General features: G+C 46.4%; 1 protein-coding gene and 1 pseudogene across 6 annotated transcripts in view; both read left to right on the forward strand.

The window, feature by feature from the left end:
• The window catches only part of LOC147901104 (uncharacterized), a 119527-nt gene that overhangs the window by 35680 nt on the left and 58252 nt on the right, over positions 1 to 25595 (forward strand). For all 6 annotated transcript variants that reach the window (XM_087376095.1, XM_087376097.1, XM_087376098.1 and 3 more), the window contains exons 6-7: positions 14316 to 14370; positions 14492 to 14600. In XM_087376095.1, coding sequence (XP_087232221.1) covers positions 14316 to 14370; positions 14492 to 14600 — 164 coding nt within the window. The remainder of the gene's footprint in view (positions 1 to 14315; positions 14371 to 14491; positions 14601 to 25595) is intronic.
• Positions 1671 to 12093, forward strand: LOC147901105 (uncharacterized; annotated as a pseudogene).

The following is a 25595-nucleotide window of genomic DNA, read 5'->3' on the forward strand; positions in this document are numbered from 1 at the left end:
TGTATCTTGAGGCAAACATATATAATTTTGTCTATCTCTCTCTCTATATATATGTGTGTGTGTGTGTGTGTGTGTGTACGACTATGCTCCATACTTTTTTCCGTCAACAACAGCCATGGACTTGTATGATAGCATCCATGTGTGTCAACATGAGGACATCTGCTTATGGCCATTGGACTACTGATCATTGGGAGGTTGTCATTGGGAGATTTGTAGGGAAGATTCCTGGCTGCCCTTTCTCTACTGCTCTGATACTGGATTGGAAACAAGTACTTTCTAAGGTCAAATGGGCTCCTGATAATCGCTTGGGGACAAACTCAATGAGGAAAGAAAGTATTCATTGGAGTGCCATCTTTGACATTCCACTTGCTTTACAGGAACCTGTTCGGGCATATAATCTCATGAAATTGGGAATTAGATACATCGATGATGTGGTAGATGATCAAGGCCATGTCTTATCTTTTCCTCAGGTCACTGCCTCTTATGCATTGGGAATGCATCATAGGTTGATATGGAAGAAAATTGCTGATCTCTTGCATCCTTTTCTACCTATTCCTCCTGTGGCTGACACAGACAGGCTTATAGATTGGCAATTGTACCCCTCTGCTACATGCTCTCATCCTATTCCTCTGCCTTTTTTGACCTCCATCAAAGTCTACAAGCTTCTTCAGCCTGCCCCATGGATTCATCAATATGCTAATACTCTGTGGCATATCAGGCAGCCCCTTTCATGGTGACGGAAGAATCTCCGAATATTATGGAGGTGTAAAATGCCTTTGAAACAAAGACTTTTTCTTTGGAGATGCATCACCGGCACATTGTCAGTAAGAATCACACTTGCCAAACGTCACATTGCACCACCCACATGCTTACGATGTCAGGCTCCTTCAGAGACTGTCCCTCATTTGCTTTGGCACTGCCCGTCTTCTCGGAACCTCCTTGGGAAAATTTCATATCATCTTTGCCTCCGTTTCCCGAGTCACATATTTGGGAAACATTTTTGGTTATTTGGCAGATTTAGGAGGTCTTTATCTCAATACTCACTCTTTCTCTCATGGGTGAGATATTGGGCTCTTTGGACAATCTAGGAAGAGCATAATTTGGCATATTTGGGCCGCCAGTTTCACAAGTCATATGAATCTTTTAGAGCCTCATTGCGGCAATCTTTATATGATGCCTGCCATGAGGGTGATATACATGCTTCTTGCATAGAGCTTTTCTTTTTATGCTTCTAATCTTTGGGATACTCTCCATCTTGGAGACTTTCCCTCTTGTAAAGTTATGACAATATAAATACAATGCACTGGATTTTACCAAAAAAAAAAAAGTGTGTGTGTGTACCGTGTGTGTGTGTACCTCTTCGCATCTTTGAACGGAGCTCCGTACGTGCCTGCATCACCGTACCTTTCCTGCAAACTACATTCCCAACGTCCGTACAGCCCGTCAGTATTTCTGTGCAACTGTCACTGTCAGTCTTCCCGTACACCCGTCAGTCTTTCCGTACAGCCCGTCAGTCGTTCCGTACAGCCCGTCAGTTTCTCCGTACGTCCGTACAGCTCGACTAGCTTCAATGGCAGAAACAAATAAGTATTATGTAAAGAGAGCGCTCTCTCCAGAACCCAAAAGACAGTCAAGGGAGACTCTGCCCCCCATAGCTCCTTCATCTGAAGATGCTTCCTATGTGTTTGACATGTTGAATGAGGAATTTCAACAAAGTACAAGAGAATGGATGCTACCTGCTCCGAAACTCACTTACAAAATGAAGTTGTCTTCTCTTGTGCATCCTCTGAAGAAGCTCTCTCAGATTGCAGTCATCATCTTTTTCCCAGGGAAAATATCCTCGGCTAATGATGTGGGATAATGGGTGAATTCCCTCCTAGGTGGATGCTATGTGGAAGGAGTTTATTTTGCTTCCCGAGGATTTTATGAAGTTCATCTCTTGGATGCCTTGACAAAACAAAAGATGCTGGAAATGTCCCCTTTATTTTTTGGTCGTCAAATGGTGCACATCATGCCTTGGTCTCCTAATAAGGACTATCAGAATCTCATCAAGCATCATTGCCCTGTATGGGTTGAAGTGGTTGATTTCCCAGATTACATGAGAACGGAGCTTCCTGGCTTAGCGATGACATTGGGACAAGTGATCTGTCCCTCTCATCCCACAGGTAATAAAAATCGCTTTTGCATCTTATGGGATACTAATAGACCAACCCCTCCTTCTATTGCAGTTCAGATTGAGGGTGTTAATTTGGGAAAGAAATATTTCAATTTGAAATGGGGAATTTTTGCTGGAGCTTGTTTCTCTTGTCACAAGTTTGGGCACCTAGCTTCTGAGTGTCCCTCTATCCTTCATCCGCCTCCTCCAGTTGCCATTCCTCAGCCATCTAATAAAGGAGGTCATAAGACTTATGTGGAAAAGATAGAAGCCAAAGGAGCAAAGCCCTCAGTTCATACAAGGAGCCAAGTCATTTCAGCTCAAAACAAGGATAAAGGAAAGAGCAAGCTAGTGGAAAATAATTCATCTTCTCACGAGGGTTGGCAGACTGCAAAGAAGACAGTGCCTCTCAAACAAAGACCTCTCCAATCTCGTAATTGGGATGCTTCTGCTCCACAAGCAGTCCTTGGTACAGATTAGCCATCAAAGGTCCCTTTCGGCTTCTGAGCAGAGTTCATTGTCTTGTGCTTCTTCCATAATTGATGCTAATGATAAACGCAAGCTTTCCAAATGGCAGACAAGGGCTAGAGTTAAGCCTATGCTAGATAAGGGTTGTTCCTCAAAATCTTTCTTTCGGAATTTACATGCATATAGACAAAGTCAATCTATCACGAGAGTCAGAAAATCCGATGGTAATTGGACCCAGACTTTATCTCAGCTAGAAAAACAATGTCTGGATCATTTTCAGCTTCTATTTTCTCAGCCATCTTCTTCTACTCCTCAGGTTGAATTGGCTCGGAGCAAATTTATTGATCTTGTTTCTCCTATTGTTTCTTTGCCAAAAGCTTCATTGCTGGAAATGTCTTTTTCAAATATTGAATTGGATGAAGCCCTCAAACATTTGGGTAAACATAAATCCCCTGGCTGGGATGGATTACGGTTGAATTTTTTGTAGCCTTCTGGGCTGAATTGAAGGGTCCAATCTTGAAGCTCATTAATGTAGCCTGGCAGCATCAACATCTTCCTTCAGCTTGGAAGCATGGTCTGGTCAAGCTTGTGCCCAAAAAACTTCTATGTGAGACTATGGATGATTGGAGGCCCATCACTTTGATGCTTGTTATATATAAACTTATTCCTAAAATGTTGGTTCATCGGATAAAGGATATTCTTCATGATGGACTTCATCCCAGGCAATATGGTTTTGTTCCAAGAAGGAATATCCATGATAATATCTCCAATACCCTCATCGCAATGGAATATGCTAAATATTCAGCTCAAGATGTTTTGGTCATGCAGGTGGATGTGGCAAAGGCATTTGATACCGTACAGTGGGATTATGTCTCTCAAATCATGTCTAACTTGGTTTTGGGCCAAAGCTAGTTCATGTCATATATTGGCTTTACTCAGATTCCACTGCTCAATGCTTTATAGGGAATCATTTGTCTGAATCTTGGACTCTGGGACGATCAGTTTGACAGGGATGCCCTCTCAGTGCTTTGCTCTATGCTATTGCTTCACATCCTTTGCTCCTTTATATGGATCATCTGGTTGATACTGGACAGCTAGTGGGGCTTCAGATTCTTGGCTCATGGCCTTTCATTGCACAGGCCTATGCAGATGATACTTTCTTCATGCCAAAGAATAGTCCTCTTGAGCTTCGCTTATTGATGGATACCCTTTCTGATTTTGGGTTAGCAGCTGGTCTAAAAATTAACTTTTAGAAATCAAAACTCTTGCCTCTCATGCTATCCTTTGGCCCGGCCAGATTATTCATCCAGAAAGCATAGTAAGACATTTGGGTTATCCAATTGGCTGGAAAATCAGAAATAAGCAACAAATGTCTTGGGTATTTAACAAAATTCAGGACAAATTAGAATATTGGAAGATCTCCACTTGGCCTTTACATGTCCGGCTTCGAATTGTCTAGTCCATTGTTTTAGCTTATGTCCAGTTTTACCTTCCTTTATTACATTGGTCATCTAGAGATCTCTCTTCTTTTATGTCTCAAGCCATTGAGATTTTTTGGAAAACTAAGCTTCATAAAAAAGCTTTAAGGTTGCTCAAAATGGACTTGCTTTGCTCACCAAGAATGCATGGTGGTTTGAATATTCTAAACATCAAATTTCATGTGTTGGCAAGAAAGAGCACTATGCTCAAGGCTTTTTTTCAGCAAGAGCAGCCATCTCGCATCAAATGGTCTCCCCATCCTGCTTCTATAGCTTCATCGCTTCGAATGGAAAGCCTTCACTAGAGTGCTGTTTTTTACTCTCCTCTTGCTGTACAACAACCAATCAGAGCTTACAATCTCATGAAGTTGGGCATCCGATTCATTGATGATGTGGTAGATACTCAGGGGCATATTCTCTCTTTTCCGGCAGCATGCCAACACTACAATCTTGGGATGCATCATAGACCCATATGGAAAGATATTGCAAATCTCTTACTCCCTTTGGTTCCGATTCCAACATTGGAAGTAAGAGACAGGCTTCAAGATTGGCATCTTCAGTCTTCAAGTCCAGGATTATCCTCTCAGCCTTTGCATCTATTGATTTCCATACAGGCTTATCGATTGATATTACCTCCTCCATGGATTGCTCATCATGCAAATTCTCTTTGGCATTTGAATAAGTCTTTAACTTGGTGGAAAGGAAAATTGAAATTGATATGGAAGTTGAAAATGCCATTGAAGCAGAGACTCTTTCTCTGGAGATGTATTGTTGGTATTTTTCAAGTGGGAGTGAATTGGCTCAAAGAAGGATTGCCTCTCCTCTTTGTCCAAGATGTCATCATACTCGTGAGAGTATTCAACACTTATTGTGGTTTTGTCCATATTCCAGAGACCTTCTGGACAAGATCTCCTATTTTTTCTCTCTCAGATTTCCTGCACACAGGTTCTCGAGGTTTTTCTGGATGTTTGGCAGATTATTAGCTTCTTTGTCACAGTATTCTCTTTTCTTTCATTGGACTAGATACTGGGCCTTATGGACCCTCTGGCTACAACGAAATCATGCATTTTTGAATTCACCCCTTCAGCACCCTTATGAGTTCTTCCGGGCCTCATTGCGGCAGTCCTTACATGATTTCTTGCATGAGGAAGATTTGGATGTTTCTTGCATTCAGCTTTTCTTTTACTGTTTCTGATGGATAGGGCATTGGCTCTTTTCTTGAGCACTGCCCTGTTGTAAAATGGATGTTTCATAATATAATGTTCTTGGTTTCACAAAAAAAAAAAAGTGTGTGTGTGTGTGTGCCCACTTTTCTTTGGGTTCGCTATTAGGCACTCTGGACTTTATGGACAGACAGGAACTGTAAAGTCTTTGGTGATCCCAAATTTTCCCTGTTTGGCTTTTTTAAGCGTTCTCTGCAACAATCCTTCTTTGATTGCTTGCAAACGCATTGCATAGATCATGATGTATTTCTAGCATACACTGAGATTTTCAGTTGATGTACTTATGGCTGCCCCGTTTTTTAGGTCACTACTCTTGTAATATAATCAATCAAAAGTTTTCACAAAAAAGTGTGTGCGCGCCCACTTTCCCACAGCAGCGCCTCTAGGCCCGCTTTCCCATTGCTTGCTTTGGCAATCTTGTTTGGATCTTTGGCATTTACCCACAGAGACCGGAATTTTCATCTATTTTTCACATGGGTTCGATATTGGGCACTCTGGACTTTGTGGAGAGACAAGAACCACCGAGCCTTTCGAGAGCCTACTTCTTCCATTTCTGAATGTCACTCAGGCAATCCTTTTATGATTGCTTGTTTGTTCGTCAGATAGATTACACTATCTACTTGTCTTATGATGAAGTTTTTTGAGCTTGTATTTGCTGATCTCTACTTTGGAGACAGCTTCTTTTAATATAAATATTCATGGATTTCACTTTAAAAAAAAAAGTGTGTGTATATACGTATATTTTTCACCCAAAAAAAAGTATGTATATGTATATGAATGTACATGGCTTGCTGGTCTTTTTATGGTTTCTAGTTCTGATTAGTAGCTGTCCCACCTTGGGTCAGCTATGAATGTACATTCGTCTTAATATAAAGTTTCTTTCACCCAAAAAAAAAGAAAAAAAGTATGTATATGTATGTATGTATGGATGGAGCTCTGTGAGAGAGAGAGAGAGAGAGAGAGAGAGAGAGAGAGAGAGAGAGAGAGAGACATATTAACGTCCGTAGGAGGCCTCGCGGGCCTATGGGACAAAGTACGGAATCAAGTAACTCATACGGACCATTGTGGGCCGCGGGGCAAAGGGCACAATGAACTCAATGCATAGTCCCTCATAATCCTTCGCTCAGCCATTATGAAGTTTCATTATGGCATCCTTTACCCCCCCCTAGTGAAGAGGGTGCAGGATGTGGGGCGTGGCACATGTGAGAGGTTAGGGACTGGCTGATTTGGGATATCATAGAGTGTGCGTGCATAATCAAACCACACCTGAGTGTCAGTGAGTGGTGAGGGGGACCGTCCCTCTAGAAATCTCTGCCAAAAGTCCTTAGAGTTGTTACTGAACAAAATGTTCAGTATCTCCTCCTCGTTCCGACGAACAAAGTCTAGTTTCTTTCTGCGTACCAGTCGACGGTACTCGCCTAGTGTCTTTGGTTCGCTCGGAAGACTGTTTTTGGTTTCGAATCTGAGTTGACGGCGTAAAGCCTTACACTCATCATCGTACCATCTATTACAGGGTACGGTCCCAGTGCCTCTGTATGGCTCTGTACGGTCCCAGTGCCTCTATATGGCTCTATACGGTCCCATGTGTCTCTGTATGGATGCTGATCTGCCTCTCCAGTATCGATCCATAGATCTTGGCCAGTGTGTGGTCAATCATGAGAGTGCGATAGTTCCCAGTATCCATGGGATCACCTGCCTTGTGTATTGGTACTATGGTGGTGGTACTCCATGAGGGTGGGAAGCCGTGACATATGGTGTGGTTGAACATCTGTGCTAGTACCGGAGCCAAAACCTCCTATCCATGATCAAAATACTCAGTCCGTAGCCCCTCACGGTCCTGTGCTCTCCGGTTATGAAGCCGGCTTATGCAGCCCACACATTCTGTGCAGTGAACATGTGGTAAGTGGTCGGCCTGGGCATAGTGGACATATCAAGTGGTGCCTGCATCGGGACATCATAAAGAGAACATGCATAAGTGTGCCAAACACTTGGGTCTGTGATGGGTATAGGTGGCTTCCCCTCCTATAGAAGCCCCCAACCAATGGTGGGATCCCCCCCTCGAAATGAACTGATCACCTTGTCCATTCTGTGGGTGAGGAAGGCCCGCTACTTACGACGTGTCAGTCGCCGTGAGATCCGTTGTGTCTCGGGTGATGTCAAGTGGCCAAGGGCTCGCTCACGTGTGAGGTGAGCTCTCATCTCTCTGCACTCATCATCATACCAAGGATTCTGTGGCATCTTCCCTAGTGAGACAGTGCAGATCGAGTCGTGGGGAAAGACCTGATGGCTGTGTCCATGACTAGGGTGGCAAGGGTGTTTGAGGTGTGGGCGAGGTCTACAACATCTCCAAGTAGTAGGACTGGAAGTCCCTTCGTGAGGTTGCTCACATAGATGGGGTCCAGGGCATGATCAAAGTGAACTTGTATAGGTTTGGGCGTGGGGGGGCCCCTCCTTGTGATTGGCATAGTGGTAGAGATACAAAAGACTAAGTACGAGTGATCAGCACCGAGTGGGGGAGGGGGCACAATAAAGTCATATATCTATGAGGTAAAGGCCAAGGGACCCAATAGGTAGTCCACTGTGCTTGTCCCTCCGCCATGTGGGAAACAAGTGAGACCACCGGATGATGGCCATCTCTGTAGACCATTGTAAATGATCAAATCATGAACAGCCACTAGCTCAAGTAGATGTCATTCATACTCTTTCACCTATGGTGCATCTGCAGAGTGTCTCACTATCTCGAGCTCAGCTGCATCTAGTTTTGGTACTATGAGGGAATCCGATGCAAAGTAGGCCCACCTGCCTGTTCCGTGTGCATGCATTGAAGTCACCAAGAAGGAGGATGTCCTCCTGCCTGGAGAATTCAGTGATATCATCTTGAATCGACTCATACGGACTGTGCCCTTCTGTGCTGACCTCACGTGCATAGGATGAAGTATCTGGGGGGAAATAACACACTGCTATGAGAATCGGTCGTGCGTCTAGTAGCTGAACTCGTATCCACATGTGTCGCGCATGCTCCTCTCTCCGTGCCACTGATATGAGAGGTCTCATGTGTGATCTAAAAAGGATAGCCACTCCCCCTGAACCCCGCACACTAGTGTCTCTCCTCGTCTCCTTTCTATGAGATGACTCCCATGTATATCCTGTCACAGTGGGCAGTCCTCTCTCGGGGCTCTCATGTGTCTCAGTATACAACATCATGTCTCTGTCAGTGTATGTCTCTGAGAAACCACCTCGATTAGACGAGAGTGTGCCATTGCAATTCCACACTGCAATTCTCAGTCCCTTTGTCCCCTTGGCCCCCGACACCGTCATAATTCACCCTCTTCTTTCTCTTCCTTTTCTTCCTTCTCCCCCCGGTCCTGATCTCCTCTCTCTCGGATGATCACCCTACCATCTCTATATGCAGCCCATTTCCCTGCTTCTCTTGCTGTTATGACGTGTACCATACCTTCCCTCCGGTGCTGTAGAAGGGTGAGGTCATCGTCCAGATAGATCTAGGTACCTTTCAAGGTCACCCTCGTGCTCATGAGGGTCTTCCTATCCATGGATGTTCGGAGCTTCATCACAAGTGGCCTTGTAGGTGCATCGGGCTTGCCAACTCTCCAAGCTGTCTCACATGTCAGCCATTTTGGTGAACAAAGCATTTGCATCTGCCATAGGAGTATCTCCTTCTGTGAGGCCTCGGACTAAGACATTCAGGGCTTTACTGTTTCTCCCTTTATCCTCCTCTAGAGCATCTGAAATGAACTCTTTCTTGGGGACAGCAGTACCTTTCTTGACCACATCGCTCCATTCCAGGATTGCAGCCTCTCCTTTCTTGATTTTCTAGGTGAATTCAGCATGTTTACCCTTCATAGTGTCTTGCAAGAATGCCAAGTCTTTTCTGAGTTTTTCGTTCTCAGATTTCAGTTCATCTATGATCTTGCATCCTTCTTTTGAAGTCCCCTTTGCCCCTTTGAGCTGCTTCATTTGTTCCCTAATGATGTTCAGCTCCTCGTGTAGGGATGGCTGAAGCTCCCCTTCATATCCGTGTGTATTTGCCTTCAATTTTACATTCTCGTCTTGAAGATTAATCACCTGAGCTTCCAAGCTCTCTATCTTAGATGTAAGAAGACCGTTTTTCACATCCATATCTCGCATCATATCCATCTGCATTTTCCCAATTTGTTTTGCCCACTTTGCATGCATTTCTTCTTGCCATCCCTTCATATCGTCATTCATTTGAGCACGTATGTTTGAAAACTCATCCTTCTTGTATTCTTCCAATTTCTTTTGTAAGCATTCAATTTCAGCATCTTGTAGCTTACATACCTCTTTGGTAGTGGATAGACATGCTTTGACATTCCCATCCTCTACTTTCTGTCCTTTGGTCCAAATTATGCTGTATTTCCTGTCTTTGTCCCCTTTGGTTTTCTGATCGGGTGAGCTTTCCATGGCCTCTTTTAACTGATTTTTCTGCTCTTTTTTGCAGGCCCTTCTTGGTTGGACTGCCCACCACCTAAGGGCTGCCCATAGCAAGTCTTTCTTGATTTTTTTGCAGGTTAGGAGCTGGTTGGAGCAGAGGTATAGGGCTGGAGTCGAGGTATGGGGGCTGTGAACAGCTCCCTTGTCCTGGTTAGAGGCCTCGTCGTGGCTAGGCAGGGACTGGTGGCAGCCCCTTGACCTGTTGGTGGGCCTGGAGCAGCAGCCCTGAGGTGGCAACACAGCCCACCCGAGCTAGGACATGAGGTACGGGGGGCTAGTAGCCCGTGCAGCCTGCGCGGGTCCTCGTGGCCTGCATTGCTGTAGATAACAGATGACAGGGGTGGCGCAACAGATGGCGGGGTGGCATAGCAGATGGCGGGGGTGGCGCAACAGGTGGCAGGGGTGGTGTAGCAGATGGCGGGTGTGGTGCAGCAGGTGACACGGTCACTTCAGGTGGCCCAACAGCCTGCTACCGGCTGCGCAGCAGCAAGGAGCCCACACGGGGGCTAGGAGGCAGCCCACGGGGGCCTAGAGGGGCTGGGAGAGAATGGTAGCGTGCCATGGCGGGGAGCAACAACGAGCAGCAAGGCGGGGAGTGTCGAGCACATAGAGAGAGAGAGAGAGAGAGAGAGAGAGAGAGAGAGAGAGAGAGAAAGAAAGTTTATTAAAGTCTTCAGGAGACCGTGAAGGTCTATGAGACCAAAGATAACTGATACAATGAGCATAACGGTGGCGGTCTCAAAACGGGCCAGCCAACCGTTTCTACAAAAAAGAGGTTATGAAGGACGGTGTGTCTAGTCCTGATACAAAAAATATGTGTCAACCTCCAAATGATACAAAAAAGAAAGGGGGGGGCACCAAAAATGGGGCAGAGGGGGGAGATACAATATATATGTGCAGGTGGTGATCGTCAGAGACCAATCAACCTGTATTCTCATGTGGGTCACACAAGGTGCATATGTGTCTCTCCCTAGGTAAACCCTTTGCGCATCACTCTCAATACGGAGTCTATGTGAGGAGACTCGAAATTGCCCAACAGAGATCCTCAGTGAGTGGGGTGGATGAATCCGTGTATTTTCTCTGAGATATGTAGGCAATGATCTCTATAGAAGCTAAGCTTCATTGGGAGCCCAGCCAAGTCCGGAATGTATGTAGCTGTAGAAGATTCTCGCGTATGACCTGGTTGACCTCATGCTAGCGGAGTGGGGAGAATGTTGCATCAATGCTGTACTGGAAGGGAGGAGGTTTATCCATGTGGAGCCCTAATCGGTCAAACCACCTCTCTCTGTGTGCAAACCAACATCTTTGGTCACTTGTAGCTAGTAGTGCCATGGACGAGGACAATGCTAGCCACGGTAATCTGCTGTGCCCGGAGCTGCAATCCCCATATCCCCTAACTCAGTATAGGTAGGTCATGACCTGAAATGCTGCATCAAGTTGCAATGGAGCTGACCCAAACTCAGCCTGGATCATTTGGTGAGGAACTGATGGCTTACTTCAATTCATCCCCGTGATAAGAACACGAGGACCTGTAGGCGCTGTTTGAAATGGTTAGGTCACCTTGTTTGTAAGCCCCCATATGAGGAGAGGATGGGGGGGGGGGTGAACCTGGGTTGTGAGAGAAGGCCACATGGGCAACATTATGGCTGCCATGCGGGCGGAGATCAGATAAAGAAAAGCAAGTACTTGGAGCTCTAGAGGCTGCATGAAGTGGCACCTTTGTGCAGAGAGGATGGCAGGGGCAGCATGCCTTGGATCTGCCCTGGCAAGGGGCTACTGATGAGCAGCAAGATGGTGGGGCATCCCGAGGTAAAGGCGCCTACATGGTGTTATGTTGACACCTTCCGTGAGGCTCATAGCCTTTTCTCTTGGGTCCCTGTTGCTGCCAAGCGCTCTGCCTTATGCTCCTGCAGATCAGCTAGGTACCTTTGTCCTCTCTTCTCTCTTCTTTGGGCATATCCTGCCCTAGGTCTCCCTCCCCCACGCTCACCTCATTTGGGGGCTTACAGATGGGGAGGTGACCTTTCCAACATTGAAGCTTGATGGTCCAGGTAAACTAGATTTGTGCCTGGGATATGATGTCCCAGGTATGGTGTTTGGTCGTAGAATTAGCCAAATGAAGGACGGGTTGAAACAACAGACCCTCAAAGCTTGGTGCCTGGAGGACTTCAAGCTATTCACCCATCATGATAGGGACAGTTGGACGATGTTGGTACCTAGAGAGCTTGAGTTTAGAGGCGGGTTCGTGATTGAAGGTGGTGGTAAGCGTATGCAATCAATATATGTGAGAAGTGTATAAAGGCTGGATGAGTACCTAGGCCAGAGACTGCGATTGAAATGTATGTCATGAAAAGTGCTATGAGTGGTCTGTGGAGAGAAAGGTACTGTGAGATGGGATGTGGAGATATGGAAAGAGACGTATGGAGGTGGTGCGACAATAAAGTTAGTGATACGAGAGGCAAAGGCAGGGGATCCCATGATGTAATCAACAACGTTGGAGCCTCCTCCATGTGGGATCCACTTGAGGAAGGCCATTTGTCAAGACTGTTATAAATAATGAGATCATGCATCTTGCCTAGATCTAGCAATGCTTGCCCATAAGATGTGGCTAGGGCTCACCTATCAATTGGGACTCGCAGCATACATGCATCCTCTAGGTCAATGTCTGGTAGCATAATAGAGTCATCTCTGAAGTCGAGGAGTGGTACCCGTCGTGCCCCTGTCGTCACGTTGAAGTCCCCAACTAAGAGTACTTCCCTGCAGCTCGAGATATCGATAATGTCTTGATAGAGAGCTGTGTATGGTGATGTCTCAGAGTCCTCTCTAATATCTTGAGCAAAGTGGGCAGAATATCCAGATGCACAGAACAAAAAGCATGTGGTCATGCAAGTGCCTACATGAGAATGCCCTTGAGGAGTGATCGCGGCTGCTTTTGGACTCCCCTGGAGTAGTTGCGGCTGCTTGAATGTGGCCCTAAGTGATGGCATGGTGGCTGCTATAGTACCCTACATGCTAATGAGAGCTCCCATAGAAGGTGCAATCTCCTAGGTGGTCTCCCGCGACAGATGTTGGCTCCATTGGTTGGCTCCACGAGCTAGCTCCATGAATCCTTAGGCAGAAGCGGCACAGTAGATAGCGGCTCTAGGATAGCGAAGAGGGATGAAGAAAGGGAAAGGTAGGAGGAGGATTAAGGGTGGACTAGGATAGAGGTAGAGATTGTAGGGACTTGGGGCAATTCATCTATATTGAAAAAGTGCAGGGAATTCATAGCATATTATGATTTTTGTCATGAATCTACTTGGGAGTACGTTTCTATGGCTAGAAACCATATCATCTTTATTAATTTTTGGGTTCGTACCTATGCTAATGTAGAAGCCGATGATAGGTATAAATAGTTTTAGTAGGATTTAGGCCATTAATCCATTGTTGAGGCTGTGGTGTTTTTCTCTTTGCATATATTGAATTGAAGGCTTTGGATTTCCTAGGATTGATCATTTTCTTAGCTTCCTTGAGATATGTAGCTCCTCTAGAAAGGTTTCGCAGTCCTTGCATTATACCCCCATTCATTTTATAGCTTGCTAGAGCAAAGATGTTGTGAGGGGGTGGACTCTGTCATCTTCTTTCTGCTTCAAGGTATGGCATGAGAGTTGGCACTTCATGTTGGGGCATCAGCTGCCTTTAAGATAGAGAGTTGGAACTTGCCTTATCTCCATCTTGAATTCGATCAACATTTGAGTCAAATTGAAATGATGAATTTTTGGGCTGCAAATTGCTTGATCTCTCTCCCTTCTTTTGTCTTATTTTCTTTAGCCCTAGGCCCATATTAAATAGCAATATTACCTTTTTTCCCTTTCGACTAGACTAAAGTTTTTTAAATATAAGAAACTAGAACTAGACTTAAGTGCAACTTCTTTGTGTTATCTTCTGAAAACAATGGCACATGTACCATTTGTACCTGGGCTCTATGCCTCATGGGTCTACAAAATGGGTTGCCCTAATAGTTATCCCATTGCCCTAAAGCATGGGCTCAATGGGGTAGGGAAAGGAAGTATACATCGGAGGGCAAGATAAGAGCACAATTTGGAAGCAACCACATGTCTCCCTCCTTCACCTTTTGTCCCCTTTTCTTCCTTTTCGTAAATGGGGCATAGGGAGAGGCACCAAGTGAGCTAGGGCAAGCTAAGAGGTGCACTTTGGAAGCATACAAGGTGGGGCAAGGCAAGCTAAGCTGGGCAGTTTGGAAGCAACCAAGGGAAGTAGTATGGAAGGGGGTGTAGGAGGACGACTTCCCACTTCATGTCTCCATCTGCCTTTCCCCCCTTTTTTTCCCTTTCTTTCCAGAGACAGGACATAGATAGGGAGCACCACGTGAAGAGAGGAGGGAAAGGAATAACAGGGGGGGAGCACGTCTAAGGAGCTCTTCTAAGCTGTTTTCCTGATTTACCAATCATTAGGGTTTTGACGTTTTTGAATTTCCCCAAGGCATTTTTTCATCCACTTACGATGTTTTTATTTGTTTAGGTGATATATGCACAGGAGATGTGGTTCTCTTCAGGCAGCGGATTTTTGAGGAAAAGTATGTTGTGAGCACTCCTTTTGACAATATATAATTGCTTGTGAATAGGAACTGTGCAGGATTTAAGTGCCACTCAAAAGCGGTTTATACCTTGTGCTCAACTTGTTTTTGGTGAATGAAGGTTTGATGAAGATTTAAGGAGAAGATGTTTCCCATTGGGTGATCGCATCGTAGCTGGTCACATTGTCAATGACAACCATGGTATTATAAAGCATCAGCGCACAATTACAGTGAGTATGTTGAAACTTCAGTAAAGAGTTTCTCCCATTGTGTATTTGATGTTTCACAAGGAAGGAAGTACATTGTAATTGCTAAATGCTCATAATCATATCTGCAAGCAAATATTTGTAAATGTGGATGATGCTCGCATGCAGCAGCTTGAGGGGGATGGTTTATAAAACGTGACTCTTAAAAGATGTTAACAATATATGTACATATGTGCTTGAGCGAGACTTAGAATCACCTGTGTTTATAAACACTAGTAGCATCTCTGTTTTTCTTTGTGCTGAAATTAATGAAATCTATTAATCTTCGAAAATAAAGTACGACAGTAGTGAGCTGTCAATCTCAATTCTCAATCTCTATAAGGCGGATCATGTGGGGAAGTCTAAGTCAAGGCAACCCAAGAATGACAAAACATATGAACGATTACATCAGGTGGGGAACCAATGAGGTGGCATGTAGAGTCACCTCATGTTATGCTTTGCCAATGGGAAGAGGATGCCAACCTTGTGATTATCTTTGAGGCCTGAAACTCATCTGAAACATCTACTCCACTAAACCGAGTGGGTGTTTATGATCTCAGTAGAGTTTTATGATGTACATGCAAGGTGATGGTTCTCTACAAAGGTGATGGTTTGAATGTTGAAAGCATCATGTCTGCTTCGATCTGTGCTTTACTGCTCATGTTTATAGAAAAATAAGTCCATCCATGTTGTAGTTCCTTTTTCCAGGATGCGTACAACTCATGTAAAATAAGCTTGGGTTTCAGCATGGAAAAACTTTAACCATATCCGACCTATATGTGAAGACGTGCATACGAACAACTTGGAGAATCAAATGTGGGGCAACATCTTACCTACAGATCACCAGATCATGGATCTACTATATGTAAAATATTCATGCAAAGGTCGAAATGCATCTATGTGTTTGTGAATGATTGATTGAATTGATTCCTTAGGTTTATCCTTGCAGGAATAACCTTGCCCATTTGAACAAGGGGTACGCTGCACCGGCCAGAATTGAGAGGCAATGTTTTCATTCTCACTTCCAGGACCCGAAGACCAAATCCTTCCTCTTTGACTCTTTGGTCCGACCTGCAGGCATGTTTGGCAGCCCTTGTTGGGGGCCAAACCTCTCAGAGACAAAGTGGGATCAAGTTGAGAGGCTACAAGCATGCCTTTACTGCAAGGATCCAGCATATGTCATGGATCCCAAATGGTGGAAGAAGGCATGCGGAATGGAGACAATCAAAGACTTTTGTGAACCACAGGTGGATAGATAGAGTTTAGGAACTTTGTAACAAAAATGTACAATGTACAGCTCAATAGAGCAAAGCAGTGACTATATTATGTAAAATTTGCAAATTCAATACACTTACACCTAAGTTCCTAGAGTAAATCAGTGGCTATATGATGCAAGGTTTGAAATTGAATACAACTATTGTCAAAAGCAAAGATACAATATGATTCAAAATCAGTTGCTACACTTTGCAAGAGTTTGAAAGCTTACTAACAATACAATGTTTGTACAATCTCTATAGTCAAAACATTGACTATATGATGCTTAATTTCTGCACTGTACTGAACTAACTTTTCTCTAGCTAAGACTGAAGGCCCTCTTTGCAACTTTAATTGCTAGCATATTTTGAAATCTCATCAATAGGACTATCTTGCACCTCTGCCTTTTCGTCTTCCACGTGCTGCCTCTCTTGGTGTTGAATTGGATTGTCTTCTTCAGATTGAATGGCTTTATGTGCTAAAGCTGGCTCTCTAAACCTGAGAAGATGGTGTTTTCCATGAACATCTAAGTTTAGAGGGCTTGTAATGCCACATGCAAGGGCATAGACAGTGTAAGCAAGATAATATCCTAACCTCAGAGTAGATCTTGCCAGGATAGTAACCAAAAATATTGTAAGCATACATTTTTTCAACAAGAATGATCTTGTCCTTCTGCTGGTTGATTCAATCACCTCCCAAGAATTTTGACATGCTTTCATGAATGATCCGCAATAAGCCCTCAGTCCCACATCAGATAGTCCTGGGCCAAGTTCGGAGCCTCCCTACTCTCAATGTGGCATTCAGGTTATCACACATCTCTACCACATTAGACAATATTGCTCCCGCAACACAGGGCGACGTAGGCTTCCTTGTTGGCCTTCTCCTCATACATGGCATGGCAACAGAGGGCGACCTGAGGTGTTGATATGCACGCACTTGTAGGTGGTTTGAGAGCTTTGGGCTACACTTAGACAGGTTAATTTCCCTTCTAGTACAATGTCGAGGCCCCTTCCATCTCGCTTACATATCACGAGGTGGACCAGGTCATTTGAGAGGATCTCTTACAACTACACACTTTTAGGACTTTGTCAGCACCCCGGAGCTTTCGGTCAAGCTCAGCTTATGCAGAGACCACTGCTTGGACGAGGGCTTAATTGATCCACCAGGATACACATGGTTCCACCTCCCCCACTCCTTGAGGATATTGATTGCCGCCGCATCAAGAGTGGCTAGGTAGAGGGCATCCCCATAGAGGGCCATGTATGTTCTTTATGCGATAATCAAATCGAGTTAGAGGATCACGTCGCCTTTAGATGCCCCGTGTACTATGAGATCAAAGGTCGTTATCACTGCCTCTTAAGTCCCGTATCCAGCCTCCTCTCCTATCGAGATCAAAGATGCTTAGCAACTTTCATTCATGAGGCCATTCGACATAGGGACTCATTGCTCTAGGCCCGTAGGCAAGATTAGGGCACAAAGATAGACTCCTCGTAGAGCATGATCATGGACTTTTTTCAACAAGATAGCATCGACCAGTAGAGACGGCGGACAAGGGGGCCTCAGGGAGAGATACGACAGACTAGAAAATGGATTGAAGCACATGTCATATTGGGAGACCTCCCCTCCATGCTTACTAGACAAGAAGACTGATACGCTTTTCTGCCATAGGGCCATTGCTAGGAGACCACAACGGCCACACATGCCGCTAGCTGCCAACGTCCCATCATAGGTTTTATGCCACCACCACAACCTCACATGGGGACACCCCCCTCTCAGGATTGACACCTCGCCTCTGAGAGTTTTTTCTCTCTCTATGTATTGGTGTCATCATGATCATGATTATGGATTTTGTGTTTTTTTTGTACTCATCATGGGTGTCGATGCCTGCTTTGCGGCTGTACCCCTTAGATCATTGTATTAGGTTTCTTTTAGTCTCATAGAGCCTTTGGTCTTCCAAAGAATTCCAATAAACTTTCTTTCTTTCTTTCTCTTGTAGTGCACTCTTCACTATCGGTGATATCAAACATGTTACCCTCAAGTTACATAATGGCTGAGCCAAGGTTCATGAAGGGCTTTATATGGAGTACGTTGCACATGGTATTAGCACACTAGCCACGATCTTAGCAAAGCTATTCAATGAAGCGGTTTGCACCGGGTTTCCCCACCCCTAGACCCTTAACATTATTATTCCAATTCACAAGGCAGGGGATCCCATGAGTCCGAAGAACTACAGGACCATCATGATTGGACATGTCATGTCCAAGATTTATTTAGCAGCACTTGACACTCATGTTACCCGAGAGTGTGCAGGACATAGAGCGATGGGACATGTAGGATCCGAGTGGATCATAGCACACTAGACCAGGGTTGTCTTTGAGAAGGATCGAGCACGGAAGTAGAGGGTTTATTTTCGAGCCTTGGGCCAGTTGACGCCACACGAGGCACACAGGATATTTCAGCGGCTGACACGCTGCAAGAGATGAGTCTTCCTCACACATAGGATGGATGAGATCATCAGATCATTTCGCGGAGGAGACCCAACCATTGGGTGGGTGGGGTTCTCTCACACTGGATGAGCCTTCCTCACACATAGGATGGATGAGATCATTAGATCATTTCGTGGAGGAGACCCAACCACTGGGTGGGTGGGGTTCTCTCACACTGGATGAGCCTTCCTCACACATAGGATGGATGAGATCATCAGATCATTTCGCGGAGGAGACCCAACCACTGGGTGGGTGGGGTTCTCTCAATAATTTCAACCACTGGGCTAGTCAATAACTAATGTCTATTCAACCACGCTAGTTTAGGACAATCACATAATTGGTGATTGAGCTGAAGCAGCCACGGTTGCATGATGTTCCAACCACCGGGCTGGTTTAGTAAAATAACAATATATTGCGAAATATATTGATGTTAATTTTTGCTCAACCATGCCACCGGGCTAGACAACAACTAATGTTTGTTCAACCACGCTAGTTCAGGACAATCACATCACTGGCGATTGAGCTGAACCAGCCTACAGTTACATGATGTTCCAACCATGAGAACCCCACCCACCCAGTGGTTGGGTCTCCTCCGCGAAATGATCTGATGATCTCATCCATCCTATGTGTGAGGAAGGCTCATCTCTTGCAGCGTGTTAGCCACTGAAATATCTTGTGTGCCTCGTGTGGCGTCAACTGGCCCAAGGCTCGCTCTTGTGTGAGGTGGGCTCGCATCTCTCTGCACTCATCATCAAACCAGGGGTTTTGAGGCATCTTCCCATCGCGAACCCGTGAAGATCGGGTTGTAGGAAAGGATCTGGTGGCAGCATCCTGTATCACTGTGACAAGGGTAGCTGAGGTGTGGGCGAGGTCTAGATCAGCCTCCAATAAGGCCGGAAGCTTTCTGGCTAAGTAGCACACATACACTGGATCAAGAGCACGGTCAAAGTGGATCTGGGTACGGGTAGCGGTAGGTACTCTCCCTGTGCTTGGTGTAGTAGCAAGAACATCGAAGATGGACAGGAGTCTGGATGGGATTCATTGGCAGATGATCAGGGTTATGGGCTGTTTGGGGAAGGAGTGGCACATTGACTCTCCCAGCATTCCAGAGCAGGATGCCCCCACATGGCGCCTCTGGATTCGGGAAGGTAGGCCCCTGAGGGAGGTCCAGTGGGATCCGGGAGAGTGGTTTTGGCCTTCCAAGATCGGCCTCACCGAGCAGGGGGACGAGGTGCCCTTCCTTTCCTATACCACCCAGATTGGCAGGAGGCTTCAGATGGACTCTTTGATTTGGACCCCTTTGAGGGAGAGGCATTGGGTGGGACCTCGGGCTCTAGGGTGACTGTCATGAGGCGTGCACGGTTCTGCAAGGCTTGGACAGCAAGAGTTTTCTACATATTCACTCCGTGAGGGATTCGCTGGATGTATAGTCCCCCCACCTGGTTGTTAGCCCCTGTACCAGAGATTCCCTAGGCAGTGATCTGGGTTTCTTTGGAACAGGCTGGTTTTCTTCTTTCAGCCATTACCGGTTTTTTCCATACCCAGCACCTTCAGGGCTGCTGTTTTGTATGAAGTTTTTCAAGTATTAATAGAAGGTTCCTTGGACACTCACATGAGAGCCACATACATTTTCTCTCTCTTCGACATGGGGAGACGACCACTGGAGTGACGATAGCACTTGTCAGACAGCGGGCCACATCAAGGAGACTACAGAGGAGGAGTGATAGACAGGGCGAGCGACAACAGTGTTCTATAATTGATTCTCTATCTCAGCCCTCGCCAGATCCTGAGCCACTATCAGATGAGCTCTTCTTATCTCTCCTCAGTCGTCCACTAGACAGCATACACAGGTCCAATCACTCGGGGGCAGATGATTGACTAATAGATAATTAGGGATTCTCCTCGCTGTTTGCTCCCCTTTGTGGGTTTCTGACAGGCATCATCCTTGGGTAGAGGAGCCCATTTTAGTGGCCGTACCCTTATGTTTCATTGTATTCGGTTTCTTTCAGTCTCATAGACCCTTGGGTTTTTCGTAGATGTTAATAAACTCTCTCTCTCTCTCTCTCTCTCTCTCTCTTTGTATTATTCCGGGGCATACTAGAGATATAGAGATGCATTGAGCCTAGCCATAGATACCTCCTCCTCTACATACAGTCCTTTCACTGTGGGACATTTGATCATGTATCCAGGTTGTACTTTTACTTTCATTTTTTGGGTGATGTCCATTTGTCATGATGACTCCATTTTGGCTTTTGGAAGACGCTAATATAAACTCTCTCTCTCTCCACCCGATCACACACTTTGGAGGTAGAGAAAGGTGCTTGGGGAGATGTCTCAAGGGAACAAAGATTTTGCAAGTTATGTGACCAAGAACAAGTAGAGACAGAGGCACATGTCCTCCTTACATGCCCACGATATGCATGCATAAGGAGGGACTTTAACAACATTACAAAGGAACACGACACCCTCGCAAGCTTGCTTTCACATACCCATATAGCCACTCTGGGCAATTTTATTGCCAAGATTCTTCAATATCGGGAATGTTGTATTACTCAATGTATTTCAGAATAGTTGTTTTCCTACCCCTTCCATAAAAGAAGGGAGACACTTGTATTGTAATTTTCATGGGTCCCATGGGTCGGTTTCTCGGCCCCCAGAGGACGGTAATACATTCTTCTTCTTCTTCTCTCTCTCTCTCCCCCCCCCCACGTCCCGTCACAGCCCGTCTGCCCTCACGTTCCGTCGCTGGGCTCACGTCTGTCCATCGCTGGACTCACGTTCTGTTTGTTGTGTTGGGCTCAATTTCCGTCCGTTCGTCTGTCACTGGGCTCATGTCAGTCCATCATTGAATACCATGGTCACGTCTGTCTGTCGCTCAAGGAGATCCATCCGTTACTCATGGCCCTGATCCGTCTGTTGCTCACGTCGCCTAGTCCGTCCGCCGCTTCTTGCTCCGCTTGCCCATCTGACGCTGCTCTTACGCTGCCTTCTCGCTCACCTACGCTGTTCGCCGTGCGTGTACTGTTCAATCCGCCTCCCTATTGCATTGCGTCATTGCCTCTGCTCTTGCATCTCCCGTCTCTGCCTTCGCACCTCCCGCCTGCATCTCCCTCGCACCTTCCACCCACCGCTGCTCCTATCGCTGCTGTGCGCTTCTGCTTTCCCACCCTCCGTTGTTCCTGTCGCTGCTCCCTCACCCGCCATTGCTGCTGCAGCCCCATCCGTCTGCTGCCCACACCCCTTTGCTCACACCTCCGCTCCTTATCAGCCTCCTCCGCTGCTCTTTCAGCCTCCTACCCACCATTGCTGCTCCTGCTTTCCACGTGGCCCTCCGACTGCCACATGGCCTCCTGACTGCCACGTGGTCCCCCGACTGCCACCTGGCCTATTCGCCTATTTGTTAGTCATGGGGAGAGTCATTATGCCCACATAAGGGGACCCCCACCTAGAAAAACAGCAAGAACATTTAGCTTTCTATCCGATGGGCAAAGGAGGAAAGGGAAAAGATACCGAGAAGGAAAAGGACAAACCTCAGCAGGTGCAATTGAAGCCTGAGGATGTCAACAGACGCCTCAACCGAAGTGGACTTGGAGTGGACAGCTGAGCGACTCATAAAAGGTCATCATCATCATCATCAGCCACAGTCACATCTGCTTCCACAGGAGTTAATCCAGTTATACCTACACCTACACCTGTGCCGAGAGGGCCCGTCTCAGCACTACCACTGAAGTCTACTTCAACTATGCCAATCAAGTCTACTGCTTTAGCTACTCCTCCCGTGACAGGCGCCATATCGTTGGAGTCCTCTTCCTCCACTGCTTTGGAGGCCCCATCCGTTCCATCACCCATGTCACCCCCACAGGAGGTGATGCATGCAGGGCCACTGTTCTCGACTTTCCCATCCCCTCTCCCTCTCAGTCAGCCACCTCTCCCTCTTACCGTTGGGATTACTTCGCTACTAACTTAGTCTCCCATTTCCTATCCGATTGGGACCATTGAGACCCCCGTATCTGTGCCTCAGGCATCCACTCTCCTCACTCAGCTTGCCCGACCACCACCCACTATCTTGCCACGTCCTCCTACTTTTGTACCTCAGCACTTTCAGTTTCAGCTTGGATAGGGTCTCATTGATCCCCCGGACAGATGGGAGACCTTACTCGTGGAGGTACATGGTATATGAGCCAGTGAGGTGGAGCTGACCCGTCACGCACAGGAGCAGGCTACGTTCAATCAGGACTTGGGTCGGGTGGTTCAGGAGCAGGCTCACTATATTTAGAAGTAGGTCAGTATCATCCAGGGGCTCAAGCAGGACATGGTTCAGCTCAAGGAGCTCACCTCTACTCGTACACTACAGGGAGTACACTGGTCATAGAGGCCTAGATCGTGAGCATGCAATCGGTAATTGAGGAGACTTCCAGATGGGTCGATGTGCCCAAACGGGAACCCGCAAGGGCAACCATTTTGGCTACCCGCGTGGAGCAGCAGCGGAGAGCCAGTAAGGCTCCCAACATTAGAGTTCGTGGGATTCCGTGCACTGAGGCTACACCGATGACATATGCGATGGCTTTTGTGGCCACTACTCTGGGTGTAGATGAGCACAGGATCAAGAGGGCATGGAAGGTAGGGAGAGACCCCAACCGAGAGCAGCCCCTGATCATACGGTTCCATGACGCTCAGGCACGACTTTCGGCTTTATGATGCAGGTCAGTCCTACGAGATCAGCTAGCGATCTCCATGGATGAGGACTTCACCCCACTACAGATTGAGGAGAGGTGCTCCCTGTTGCAATAGCAGGATCGGGCCCGTAAGGAGGGGAAGTGGGCAATAGTACAAGATGGACGACTTCTTACAGGCCCCCATCGGGCATCAGCCCCCCCTCCCGCATAGGGAGACGGGGTCTATGAGACTCAGATCTCCGAGACCCTATCCTACACCATTTGGAACTGTAATGGTACCTTATGGTAAGAACCAGAGTACTTCTCGGAATCCTATACAGGTCGCGACATAGTCTTTTACACAGAGACACATCAAAGTCCAGAGCGCCCACTACCAATAGTCAGCGGGTACACATGGGAGTCTGCTTACAGAGATGAGACTAGGGACATAGGGGGAATACGAGGATTGGGGGGGAGTAGCAATTCTCTACAGATCCACCCTTTTGGGGACCATTTCAGTAGAGCAAAGAGATACACATTCCAAGTTCCTTTGGATCCGGATCCAACACATGGACAGCCGAGATCTGTTTGTTGCAGTGTGCTATTTCCCTCTCGAGACCTCCCACTTTGCGAGAGATATTCGAGATGAGGCTAAGGCATCTCCATTTGCAGCCCTTTACCAGTCCATTGTTGTCTTATCGAGCCGCGGAGAAGACCTCCTAGTTGGAGACTTCAAGGCGAGGATAGGTGCCCGTTAGGTACCACTGCTTGACTTTAGGGATGATTCCATTCTAGTGCCAGACATTGACCTTGAGGACGCAAGTATGCTACGGATTTCGGTTGACAGACGAGGCCTTGTCACATCTTATGGACAGGCCCTATTAGACCTTTGCAGGATGCATGATCTCATTATTTAGAATGGTCTTGACAGATGGCCCGCCTCGGGTGGTTTCACATGCTTCCCACATGGGGGAGGTTCTAGCATTGTCAATTACATCATGGGATCCCCTGCCTTCACATCACGCATCACGGATTTCACTGTAGCACCTCTTCCTCCAGGGGTTGATCATACATACCTTTTCTTTAGCATTTCCACAGCACCTTTCGCCCCACTAAGTTCTTACTCCACATATCATGATATACGCTTCGACTGTGATTACTCACCTATTTACTCTAACCGTCTATACATACTCCTTGCTTACGTTGATTTCATACCCCTATTAGAGGACCATGTTGCCCTGATCACCCACTCACTAACGAGGCTGCCCTTCATGCTTTTCCTCACACCACTCGCTCCACCCGCCCACCACCTCCTGGGACCGTACCTTGAAATAATTGGTATGATGAAGAGTGTAAGGCTCTACGCCATCAGCTCAGATTCGAAACCAAAAATAGTCTTCCGAGCGAACCAGAGACGCTATGCGAGTATCATCGACTGGTACGTAGAAATAAACTAGACTTTGTTCGCCGGAACAAGGAGGAATTGTTGAACATTTTGTTTAGTAACAACTCTAAAGACTTTTGGCAGAGATTTCTAGAGGGACGGTCCCCCTTACCACTCATTGACACTCAGGTCGCATGCACACTATATGACATCCAAAACCAGCCATCCCCTAACCTCTCACATATGCCATGCCCCACATCCTGCACCCTCTTCACTGCGGGGGAGTGAAGGATGCCGTAATGGAACTTTTATAATGGCCGAGCAAAGGATCAGAGCAAAGGATCATGAGGGGCTATGCATTGAGTTCATTGCATATGGGATTAACCTCCTGGCCCCGATCTTAGCAAAGCTCTTTAATAAAGATGTTTGTTTGGGGTTTCCGCACACCTAGACTATTAATATTGTTTCACCATCCACAAGACAGGGGATTCCATGAGCCCGGAGAATTACAGAACCATTATGATTGGACATGTCATGTCCAAGATTTATGCATTAGTACTTGATTCTGAGGCTAGCAGATTTAGCAGGACATGTTGGATTCCGGTGTGATCATGGAACCATGGATCACATCCTCACGCTTAGGTGTATCATTGAGAAGGCGAGGACACGGAAACAGAGGGTTTACTGTTGCCTTTTAGATTTCCACAAGGCATTTGACATGGTCTCGAGAGCCTGCCTCATACGTCGCTTACAGGATTTGGGTTATGACTAGGAGATCGTTTGCCATTGGAGTGAAAAGGAAAGTAACCCCAATGGCAGCCCGGGCTTGGTCTAAGTCTCCCTTAAACCCAGAACAAAGGGAAAAAGCGAGGAGAGAAGGCTTATGTTTTGGTTGCCTTCAGCCTCATCAGTGGAAGGATTGTCCATGTAACAAAGATCGTCGGATGGCTGAGATGGTGGTCTCAGAATGCGACGTGGAGATGGAGGGAAGTCCCAGAGCGGAAGAGATGCAGATTCAGCTAGCGGGATCTTCTCAGAGGTTAGTACCTTGTTTGTTATGTGTGTCTGTTGCTAAGCTAGTGACGAGTGCACCTGATAACATCCTATCTAAGCCCGCAGCAACGGGATTTATAGCCTTTAATGATACGGAGTTAATTAAAATGATAGGGCAAGTGGCCAATCATGATGTCATTGTGTTGTT

This window comes from Dipteris shenzhenensis, chromosome 6, assembly GCF_047967505.1.
Source record: "Dipteris shenzhenensis isolate YYH24624 ecotype China chromosome 6, Dip_SZ_1.0, whole genome shotgun sequence".
In the NCBI taxonomy this organism is placed as follows: Eukaryota; Viridiplantae; Streptophyta; class Polypodiopsida; order Gleicheniales; family Dipteridaceae; genus Dipteris; species Dipteris shenzhenensis.